Source organism: Chroicocephalus ridibundus, chromosome 2 (assembly GCF_963924245.1).
Source record: "Chroicocephalus ridibundus chromosome 2, bChrRid1.1, whole genome shotgun sequence".
NCBI classification, from domain to species: domain Eukaryota; kingdom Metazoa; phylum Chordata; class Aves; order Charadriiformes; family Laridae; genus Chroicocephalus; species Chroicocephalus ridibundus.
In genome coordinates, this window is record NC_086285.1 from 72,351,767 (window position 1) to 72,363,259 (window position 11,493).

An 11,493-nucleotide genomic window follows, 5' to 3' on the forward strand; every position below is an offset into this window, starting at 1 on the left:
GTGACGGGTGTGGGGAAAGCCCACAACAGAGCCGTGTAGACAGGACCATGGCTGCAGCCTCGGCACAGCTGGGCTCTGGTGTGGAGACACTCTCCCATGGGCACCTCGGTTGATGGCTCTGTGAATTGAGCGTGGTATGAAATATTATTGAGTTGCTTTGGGAGGGTTGCTGAAGAAGGTCTGCCTCCTGGGACCTGTCTCCTTGCTGGTGGCACTGTAGCCCACGCAGCCCCCGGGCCGGTGAGAAGCCCTACAGCAAGGCTGGAGCCTCCAGCTGGCACCAGGAAGACATCTCGGTGGCCTTGTCCCTCAGAAAATAGGATGCCGGGTTGCACGCTGTCCTTCTGCATGTCCAGCATGTGATCTGGGAAGAGGGAGATGACTTCAGGCCCTTCACAGAAATACCTTGAGCAGGTGGCTTAGACCAGAGGCCTCCGGTATAGGGTGATCATCTCTCTCCCTCCTGCAGGAGGGACTGTAGCTGGCGTGTCCCCAGGCGTGGGTCTTACCTGCCAGCGGTGACTTACCGGCTGCTGTTGGCCCCTTGGTCGGCACATACCGATTTAAAGGTCAATCCTGGTAGCGGGTTTTACCCTGTCGTTACTGACACAGTGAACGCCAACCGTGTTCTCATTGCACTAAGCTGTCGTGACAAAGTGGGTTTAAGTGGGATTAATTTCTTGGTTTTTGGGGTTTGGTTTGGTTTTTTTTTTTTTTTTTTTGTGGGTGCATTTTTAGCAGGGATGAAGGGGCCAGTGGGAACAGGAACCAATGGGTGTTTTCATGCAGTTTCCAGCTCCTCAGGGATTGCATGTTCTGGTGGAGGAAGGGGTTTGTTCATGGCTTCAGGACGGGCCTGGTGTTTCACAGGAGAGAGGCCTCGGGCTGACAGGGGCTCAGGAAAGCGGCATGTCTCCGAGTACGGCTTGGATTAACTGGGCTCAATCGTTAACACGTCTTGTGTATGCTTTGGCTTAAAGTATATAAAAATACAGGTTGATAGTTTTGTTGCCTCGTGGCGGGTTGCTGTGTAACTCCTCTGGGCTGCAGAGTCAGGAGCAGTGTGCCTGGCCAGAGGGCTCTTCATCCTCTTCCTCACGTTTGCTGCCCATTCTATTAGGAATTTGTACAAATGGCAGTAAAGAGAGCAAGTGGTGTCTGCAGGCCTGTGTCCATAATAAGCATGGGTGCCGGAGGTGCTTATGAGTGTTTATTGACTGAGCACGATTCCCTTGAGGGTTTAATAAGTAGTTTCTGTGACAACAGAAATGTGTGACATCCCGCCAAGCCCTTGTCTGTGGGATTCCTGTCTGGGTTTCCTCTCCTTACCTACCAGCCAGTGGGCATGTAAATGGGCTGTCTTTGGGCAAGCTTTGTTAAAATCGAGCAGGCTGCAGCCCTGCCATGTTTAGTGTCGCTTCTGGTTAGGGCTGAAATTGTGTTGGCAGCAAAATGGTAAGCCGGCGTTGTTTGTGTAAACCTCTGATGACAAAATAACTGGATGTACTAGTCCTTTTAAAATGCTTGTCGGGAGATTTTTTTTTTTCCCCCGGTTGCTGTGGGTGTTGGGTTACAAAGTTTGCTTTCTTGGCCCAGAGCTGCCTGCGCTGTAAAGCTCCCTGGGCATAGCTCAGCTTTGTTCAAAGTATAGTAGCTTGTGTGAAATGCACATCGTGCTGCCAAAATGCCGGCTGCTTTCACTGCACTGGTAGTGTTGCCTTTTTTTTGTGTGTGTGTGTTTTGTTTTTGTTTTGTTTCCCCCCTTTAAGTAATTTGTCATTCAGTTTTTTTGGAGGGGGGGAATGTTTTTGATCATGATTCAGTAGCTGAATGCCAATATCTCACTAGAAGAGCAAAGAAAATGGTCACCCTAAACTATGCTTATTTTTTTTGAGGTTGATGGCGTTGGTCACTTCTTTGACACAGAAGATGGTATAAACTCTCCTACCTCCTGGCGTGGATCGCTGATGGGGCTTTTGGGGTTTCCAGTGGAGTGTGGCAGTGTGCCGTGATACACTTACCTGCCTAGAAACGTTAATCTTTTTGCTTGGCAGTGATGTAGCCCTTGAGGAATTCAAGGGCAAGAATGCTCAAATAGTGATTTTTAAAGACCCCAAGACAATTATAGGGCTTATGAAAATATGATGACTTACCTGATCTCACTTATGTCTTTATATCAATTTGCTGACTTAATTTATTTGAATGCTAAATGCTTTAGGGAAATGCTTTTCCAGGGAATTAATCTTTTAACTAAAGCAAGTACTAAATATGACATGCACTAGTATTCCTTTTGACAATATAGCATTTGTCTCTTAAAAATAAAGTAGAAAACATATGCCCCGGGGGCCAAATTCCACTTTGCTTTATGCTGAGATAAATTCAGAGTAACTTCATTGTTATCAATATACAACTTCATTGTAACGCTACAATAAATGCAAATCACCAAACCAGAGAAAAAAAAAATCCTTAGCCAAGAGGCACAAATCAAGGCCAAAACGGCAACAAGAGAAGTTGGTTCACAAAAGTTACCTCTTAAATTTCTGCAACATTAAATTTAGTGGGTTCCCCCCTCCCTGCCCTTAATTATCTGGGAGAGCACTTCCTGGCTCTGATAAATTTCTCCATAAGGGATTCATTATGAGGATTTTAACAAATAAGTTTCACCTCCTGTCTAACACCTGGTACACAGCTACTGCTGTTTACAGGATAAAGGATTAGAGGGACTAATGCTCTGATTTGATGATTGTAGTTATCTTTCTGTTCTCTGTTAGAGCTGGTTGAGTTTAGGTTGCATTTTCTTACACAGTATTTTTCTTCAGCTTCTCTCTTTTTTTTTATTGCAAATAATCTGTGTAGCCCTAGGTTATTGGGTTTTGTTTATTTTGATTTTGTTTCAGATGCATACAACTAATATCTCCTTTCAATCTTCTCCTTCTTTTTTAGGATGACAGCGATGGGATTCCCTGGTCAGAGGAGAGAGTGGTGCGGAAGGTCCTGTATTTATCTCTGAAGGAGTTCAAGAACGCACAGAAGCGGCAGCACGGCGATGGCATTAGTGGGAGCCTCAAGGCAGTGAATGGTGAGCTGCCCCTGTGGTACTGACTGCTGGAAGGACTCAGTCCTTTTCAATATGGTTCTTCTGCTGTAGTGAGGAAGGAGACCAGTGCACCATCTGGCATGCACCATGCCCTTTTGATCTGCACAGAAGAACTTGTTTCTTAAGTGCTTAAAATGCCCGGTTTGAACAATCCATATGTTTTGGTTTCTGGTGAACTGATTGAGATGGGAATCAGGGTGGAGGGTAAGTGTCAGGCGGGAGGACAGGGTCAGGCTGCTGTAGAGAAGGAAGCTCCTCTGACGGGCCTGCTACCTGGTGTGCTATGTATGTCGACGGAGAATGTATCCATTGAAAGGCGATTGACTCCCCAAGTTATGTTGGGGAAGGACAGCTAAACAGAATTTGCCAATTCTATGCCATTTACATGCAAGAAACTGTCTAACCAGCATCTGTAACTCTGGAGTGATCTCAGTCCATGCTGTCTATTGTCTAGAGGTGAAATGGCATAGGACCTACGTAAAAAGATTTAGGGGACAAATGCTGGGACATCGGACTCCCCTAGTTCAGTGGTTCACAGAGCAGTTGTTTAAAGGCTTTAAAAGGAGATGTAGACAAACCTAGATGACAGGGGCTTGAAAGAAATTTAATTTTATTTATTTAATCCTTTGGCCAATTATTATCTGTTGCTCCCCCCACTTCCCTCGCAGCTTGCTTAAAAAAGCCATGGTGTCCTGAGAGGTGAATATAAAGTGTTTCTCTTTCAGATTCACTCTCTGATACAGGACCCTTTCTTGAAAAGGCTTTGTCATGCTGGCTTGAGCCTTGAAAGTGATGACTAGCAGGATTCAGATTTCTGGGCAGGCTTACAGTTTTCTCTTCACTCACAAGAGCTTATTTGTTTCTTTATGGAGGTTTATGGCAGTTCCTTTTAGGCATGTGCATAACTATACATGTGCTAATGCATTAAAGCAGCAGCTGGGTGCTTACTTGGTAGGTTATTCATATTTATATGTAGCTTGCATTTTTGACATGGTGAGTCAAATTTCATTGCGTTTTCACTGAGTGTTATTGCTGACAAGGCAAAAACCTAGGGGAATGGCTGGATAGCTACAGGCAGCATGATAAAGTTACTGTATTGCGTAAGCAACTGCAAACTCCTTAATGTGATTAAAGAAGACCTCAGACTTCTGAGTTCAGTAATAATATCAAATACTGATTTGATGGGAAGGGGCATCTAGCTTTAGCAGCAAGCCATTAATAAGCTTGGAGGTGTACACAAAACAGTGCTGGCTTTTTTCCCTCCGACACCTCTGCATCATTGATCTTCTGTCAAACACAATTTCTCTTGGAAAGTTTCTTATTCCATTGTGGGGGTTTTGTTTAGTCAAAGGAAAAAAGTCTAAAGGCGTGAAGCACAGTAATTGTGTGTTAGGAGGCTTTGATAGTGTGCCAGGTTACAGGATGACTGAGGTTTTTATGGTGTCTAGTTTCTCCAAAGGCAGCGTAGATGAAAAGTGAGTTGGCTGGGAATGCTGTGTCGATGCAGGTATCAGACGCAGAGTATGCCACCAGCTTCCTCTGGCAGCAGCACGGCTCGCATCTTCAGAGCTTGCCTCTTGCATTCAGAACTGTAGTGTTAGGTGCTTTTTGTCCTTCACAGAACTAGGTGATCAGTTCTTTGGGATCTGGACCTTTTTTTTTTTTTTTTTTGGTACCAGAATGATATTCTGTGTTAATCTTTCTGTTTGTTAAATGATTCTTTAAATGTCCTGTCTCAGCACTGCTCTCTTTCAGCATCACTGTCTAAAAGCTCTTTTTTATCTACTGATATCTGGAACGCTGTTTAATTATACAGAGAAAAAAGCTTTGCAAAAGGGAGGAGGATTGATATTGTGTGGTTACATTAAGAAAATCAATTTAAACATGCAATTTGTTTGTTACATCTTTTAAAAAAAACCGAAGCCATGTATTTTCAAATCCACAGGTTTCTGCGGACTGAGGAAAAAGCAGGTCATCCTAAGAAATCACCGAGCTATTTTGAATTCAGGAAAACGTAATATTTTAAGAGTGAGCCTTAGATCCATGATTTTGGATTTAGGAAAATGTAATATTTTAAGAGTGAGCCTTAGATCCATGATTTCATACTGTTGGAGTAAAAAATATTTCCTTGCATGTGTCCTTTGTTGCAACATGCAGGCCACAACCAGTGTTTCTTGTGAGATACTCCAAAAAGTAGCATGCAGTTTAAATAGGGTTTTACATGAGCAATCTCTTTATTAATATTCAGCACCCATAGCCCTCAGGGAGGAGGGCGGGGGGTATCTAGCTGAAATAATTTTAAATTAAATGTTCTCAGTGCCTCTGTAAAGCTGGGCCCCCCTGGCTTTAATTCTGGTTAGGGTGCTTTGCCTTGCAAACATGATGGAAAGGGTTGCATCCAGTGTAGGGTTCGTGCAGCGCAATCCTGTTGCTGTCCCTAGTGAACTCTAAATGGTATTGCGCCTTCAGCTGTTGAAAATAGAATAGATCACCTTCTGGTACCTAGCAAATTTAACCCTTTCCAGGACTGGGAAGGAGGGGTCTGAGTGGGGTTCAAGCCTTCCGAGCTCCCTGCTCAATGTGGAAGTGTGGATTGGTCTCACGTACTCCTGGGAGCTCAGGGGATGGCAAACAAATAGGTAGCAGGATTTAAACTTAGTGCCACCATCTGTAATGCAGAGAGAGTTTCTTTGTTCTGGTTTTATAACTGCCATCCCTTAAATTTATGTATTTATAGACTTGCGACCTGTAATTTGTTTCAGTAGAAAGCACTTACTTTTGGCAATAGAGGAAAGAAAAGTACAGACCTTGCAACTGGTGTCTTTAAGAAGTTTTTATGGATTTGAAGTGGATGAAGTTGCATAAACATGCTGTAAAAGCTGCTTTGCCAGTGTTTGCCAAGCTACAACTAAACTCATATGAAAATGAAAAATGATTGTCAATGCTATTTCAGCTGGTGAGTACAGTAGTATCACTGTTAATGATTTGGTAGCCGGAATAATGGTGCCTCTTTGATTGATAGTGCAAAAAGCAAGTCCATTTTAAATGTGAGAAATGAACCCATTAACAGGAGTCTTTTCTGTACTAAAGTTTCTGCAAGCTCTAAGATGGGCTGATGGTGGCACAGACACAATTAACTTTCATGCCTCTCTGAATAATAAAAGTAAAATAAAATTTAAAATAAAAAATTCAAATTACTTTTTGAGATTATACGTATTATAGTACCTTGGCTGTCTCTGCCTCACTATTAAAGGTATTTGTCATCCTGAAAACAATCCTGCCATTTTCTGTTTGTGGCTGAAATCCGTACTTTAGAGGGATTTTGTTTGGGGTGGTGGTGTATTTGCAGGTCTCCTTACTTCTACCTTTTTTTTTTTTATACCTCCTTTTCACCTGATGATTTCTACTTACGTGTTGTGCTGCCAGTTATTTTTCATCCTAACTGTATTTCTGCTTTCTTTACACTTATTTCCCACCCCAAGCTAGGATTTCAGAGAAAGACGAGCAGGTGTATTGTAGCTATTGTATCAGTGGATATGTTGAATGCATGTTTATGTTGACTCTAGATATTCACAGAGTACAGAATGATACCCTACAGTATGGCTTTGTTTGCTACTTGTTCCTCTCCAGCATGTGGGAATATAAAATCTGAAAGAGATGATTCTGCAGGTTGTCGAGAAACCTTCTGCAGCCCTAAATGGGATACTGGAACTCTGATTATGGAAACAAGGTCGTGTGCTGGAAAACCCAGAGGGACCTCTTTAGTGATTTTGATTACTGCTGCCTGTCATTTGTGTTAGGATTTTAAGAATAGGGATTGGTGTTTGGAATTGTGATACCAATTTTCAGAGATCCTCATGTAAAAGGAAAGCTAATTCCCTTGGGAAATTGTTTTCTTCTTATGTAGCTTAGAATGTGAGATAAGGCTGTAAAAAAGGCAATGAAAGATGTAATTATTGCTTGCATTCTGTTTTTAAGAATAAATCCAGTACCCTCAAAAGAGTATATCATAAAGCAAATTTTTGTGACATAAGGTTTTAAATTCTTTTTATCAAAACTTGTGATAAACAAGAAATTTGTGATACAAAAGTGCTAGTGTTTTGTAAATAGGAAAAGGGCTAAAGTTTTCTTGTTTGTTTAAGGTGGTTAGTTAATCTACAGAGATGACAAACCAGACGTCAGAATTATTCAAGCAAATAGTGCATTTTCAGCAGCTATACTTTGTCCTAGAGAGGTGTCATGGAAATTTCCAAACATGCCAGCTAGGTTAAGCTTGTGGCAAACATGATCTAGTTGGGATATCAAATGTACGCGAGGAAATGCTTTGGTTCAAGGCAGAAGTTGGAAGTCTTGCTCATTTAGTCAATCAAGAGGTGAGTAAAAATATGTAGTTTTGCTATTCTGAGACATTTCACCTTACATTTAGGATTGTTAAATTTATTCATTTATGTATGTTCTTTAAACAGAGCAGGAACAATGTCAGCACTTTGATGGAGGTGGTGGTTGGTTCACAGATGTCTGTGGTGCCTCTTCCTCCCTTGTGCTCGTCTGCTCCTGCTCTCAGACATTCCCACACAAAAGCTAATGTGACTTTTGTTGGAGGCTTGCTTTTTTCAAAAATGACATACCTTGGAACTGAGAGGCAAGAGCGTCTGAGGCAGCCCACAGCCGAAGTGCAGCGCTGGACCCAGCGGCAGCAGCCTGCTCCGACACCTGGGTCTACCCATACCTTGGCTGCTGCATTGGCTGGCCAGTCCGGCTGGGGCAGGCAGCAGCGTTATCTGGAAATAGCTATTTTTGCCATTGCTGCACAGATTTTTCAAGTGTTACCTGCTCACTGCACAGGAATTTCTGTCAACGCTCTCCAGTGGGCCATGTCAAAATGAAGCTACCTGGTGGTAAGGTGGCATGGGGCTGGGTTCATCCAACTCCAACTTGTTGGTGAAACCTCTTTTCCCTGGCCATGTAGATGGTACCCCAGACATTGTGTAAAAATTGTGACAGATGCGGTAGAAATGCCTAAACACAACTAAGCCAGGTGATTCAGCTCGGTGCTGTGCATTGTCTGCCAAAAGCCAACTATGTGGGGGTGGCAGCAGCTGGCAGCAGGGCAACCATGTCTTCTCTGGGTTGAGGCCACCTCTCTTCTCTTCCCACTTGTGCAGATAAAAACACAGCAGCGCTCAGGGAAGCGCCGCTGTCTTAGCTGCATCCCTACGTGCCCACCCAGAGCGGTGCGTGCCTCCTTCCTCGCTGATGCAGGCATGTAGGCTGGACCACCACCTTTAATTTTGAACAAGAAAGTAGCCCTCTTCATTCACTGTGGTGGTACAAATACACTGGTAACTTAATCTCTCTTATTTCTGAAGGCTGCAATTAAATACTGGAAGAAGGTATTATGCTAACATTTGTCTAGGGAGCTTTTCACTGCATCAGTGATGTGAAATTGCGTTTGTTGACAGTGGGTAATGTCTGTCTGTCTCCTAAGCTTTAGTAGAAGATTGTAAGTGTGCCAAGGACCCTTGTCTGTGTAAGTGGATTTTTAAAATGCGTTTACAGAAACAGAAATACCTTTTTCAGCTCTGCAATATTTCCCCTTTACATTCAGAGTAAACAACCTTTTTGGCTAGTTTTAAACTGTGATTAAATATAGATGTTTTCATCTAAAAGGTTCAGAAAATAAGCATTTGAGCAGATCTGTCATGGCACTCAACATCACTTTCACTTTGGTGCTTGCTGTCAAGTGAATTTTAAGATTAACAAATAAATAACAGGATGTTGGGGTTGGGCTCCACTGAAAATTTCCAAATCTCTTTTCCTTTCTTTGTTTTTTAGAATAGGATTCCTTTTCAAGCCTGCCAGGGACTTGCTTATTCATCGTCTGACACAGGCTCCTTTTGCCTTTTCCATCATCACCACTTATAAAAATTCTGCAGGCCAAATTGTGCCCTCAGTGATCTCTACCCAATTCGATTATGTCCAAATTGTGCTCCTGTCTTAACACAATTTCAGTGTTCGGCAAGACCGCCAGAAAATTTTCTCTTGCAAGACACCCGTCATCCTTTTTCTCTCAAGCATAACAGAGGTGGATATTTTTTTAACCAGAGAAACAGAGGAATTGTGTAATTAATTTTCTTAAAACTTCATTTCATGGCTATCTAAAAAGAGTTGCTATTGCCCAAGTGCATTTCTAGTCAAAGCAATTCTAAAAATAATCTTGCCTCCCTGCATATTGCTAATTGTAGGTAATGGAAAATGAAAATGGCAATGAAGAATCTGCAGAGGCGTGTGCATAATGTGTAGGAGACTGAATTATTTCAAGTCTAAAATAAATAAGGTGAGGAAAGGTAAGGAAGAGTTCAGCAGCGGCTGATGGGTCTGGTTCCCCTCTTTTCACCTCCTGTCTTGTACTGGCTCTGCCGTTTGTCTGCCCGTGCAGTGCACCTGGTTCAGCGTACTAAAGCGTCAGAAAACTAGCCCAGAAAAATGATTTAAAAAAATAAATAATTTTCTTCTAGTTTAATGAACTACACAGGTTCATCAAAAGGTCAGATGAGCACCAAGTGCTCATTTGGTGGAAATGAGGGGCCAGTGTACCTTGACTGAAAGCCGGAGGAGGAGGAGACCGGACTCGTCTCTTTTGTTTGCAACAGTCTATCTTGCCTAACCACAGCTTTAGGATTGGTGCAGTCGTCTTGTCTAACCATAGCCTCAGATGCTAGAAGGGACAACAGTTGCCTGAAATAGGAGCAAAAAAAGATGCAGCATAAAAACTTGTTGAGAAGTCCTTCACAAGTGTAGGTGTGAGATTTATGTATTTCTTTAAAAAAAATAAAAATACAAAACATCATTGATGTAGTAGTGACAGCCATTGGATGGACTGTCCATGAAACAAAACTTTGCCGTAATCCCAACAGGGGACAGCAACTTTGTTTTCCTTGACTCAGGGTCATACTTCATAGCTGCTGCCTTGGATTTATTGTTTGTATCAGCAGTCCGGAGAGCACCCTTGAGTGCAGACAAGCAAACCCCTTCATTCTATCTGGCAGCCATAAAATTGCCAGACAGCCTAAATTTGCACCCTGGCATCCTTTTGGCTGGCATGTACCGCCAAAAGGATGGTGATGGTTTTACCTTGTAGGATTGCCAGCTCTGTCCAAAATTGTACCTTTTGTCAATTCTAGTTTGCTTATTTTAGAAGTGAAACTAAGGCATAACTTAGCACACTGCTTTTTTGACCGTAATATTCGGTGAGAATCCAAACGGTGCATCTAACTCAACCGTTTATTTGGATGCCATATGAAGAAGATTAAATTTGTTAACATGTGGTTGTTTTTTTGTTTGAATGACTAGATTTTTATTGTGATGTTAAAAACCAGAGAGATCTGCTTAGAGCATCGTCCTTCAAGCTAACCGATTGGGGTGGATAGAGTTCATGCTGGTGATCTGAGATGAGAACTGGTGGTTGGTGCTGGTCGCTTTCTGCAGCTCTTGAGAGTTGTGTTAAGAAGAGGTTAAGAGATAACTTGTAGTTTACATAGAAATCAAAACAGAACAAAATTAAACAGCTGTTAAAGGTGCTGTAAATAATGGAGTTCGACAGCATGATTTGTCTGGTGGATCGTGCTATCGAAAGGGATGGAAAACTTGCACCAGGTGCGGACACGAAGTGGAGTTTAAAGGTAGCAATCCAGCAGTATGTGTAGAAGAAGTCAGGAAAATGCTTCTCAGTTTAAGAGCAATAGTTCTCAGAAGGCATGGGAGGGGGGAGAAGGGTACTTTTACCTCTTTCTGTCTGTCTGATGGCCAGTGCTTATCATTATTATTATTTTAGTGTTTATGAAAATGGTCTAATGGAGACCAAAGTTCTGCAGGTTGGAATGTGTAGCTGCTGTTGTAAAGAGGGTTTAAATTTCAGTATTCCTGTTTGTTCCCCTGTTGCCCATGATTGGCAAAAAAGAAACTGTGCATTAAATAATCAGTGTTTTTAATTTGAAGGACAGACAATAAGGGATATAACCAGAAAACGCAGCAAGGAAAGTAAAAGATTCAGTCATTGAAATGGCATACTCTGTTTTATTAAGAAAATAGGAATGCAACAGGAAATAAAATCAGAGTCACGAGTTAAACCAGGGAGATGTCTGTCATACACACAGGACTGTGTAATACAGTTTACTGTAGTCAGTCCTAGGGAACAGTATTTTCTGAAACTGTCTGTGCTTTTGCTTTGAATAAGGCTTTTGTTAATTATTTTTATGCTATAGCTTTGAGCTATTAGGTGCAAGACTATGTTTTGTGGAGTGCTTTCAGAGTATTAGAGAGAGCACATTTTCAGTGTTCAAGGGCCTGGTCTTGTGTCTGATTACAACCTCCACAGCAGTTTTTTTCCTTGACAT

The 11,493-nt window shown here is 42.2% G+C and overlaps 1 protein-coding gene across 2 annotated transcripts in view; it reads left to right on the forward strand.

Annotated features, from left to right (window-relative positions):
* The window catches only part of JARID2 (jumonji and AT-rich interaction domain containing 2), a 658,143-nt gene that overhangs the window by 94,180 nt on the left and 552,470 nt on the right, over positions 1-11,493 (forward strand). For both annotated transcript variants that reach the window (XR_010069928.1, XM_063325853.1), the window contains exon 2: positions 2,944-3,079. Coding sequence is in view for 1 of the 2 variants with exons in the window: in XM_063325853.1 (XP_063181923.1) it covers positions 2,944-3,079 (136 nt within the window). In the remaining variant the exon portion in view is untranslated. The remainder of the gene's footprint in view (positions 1-2,943; positions 3,080-11,493) is intronic.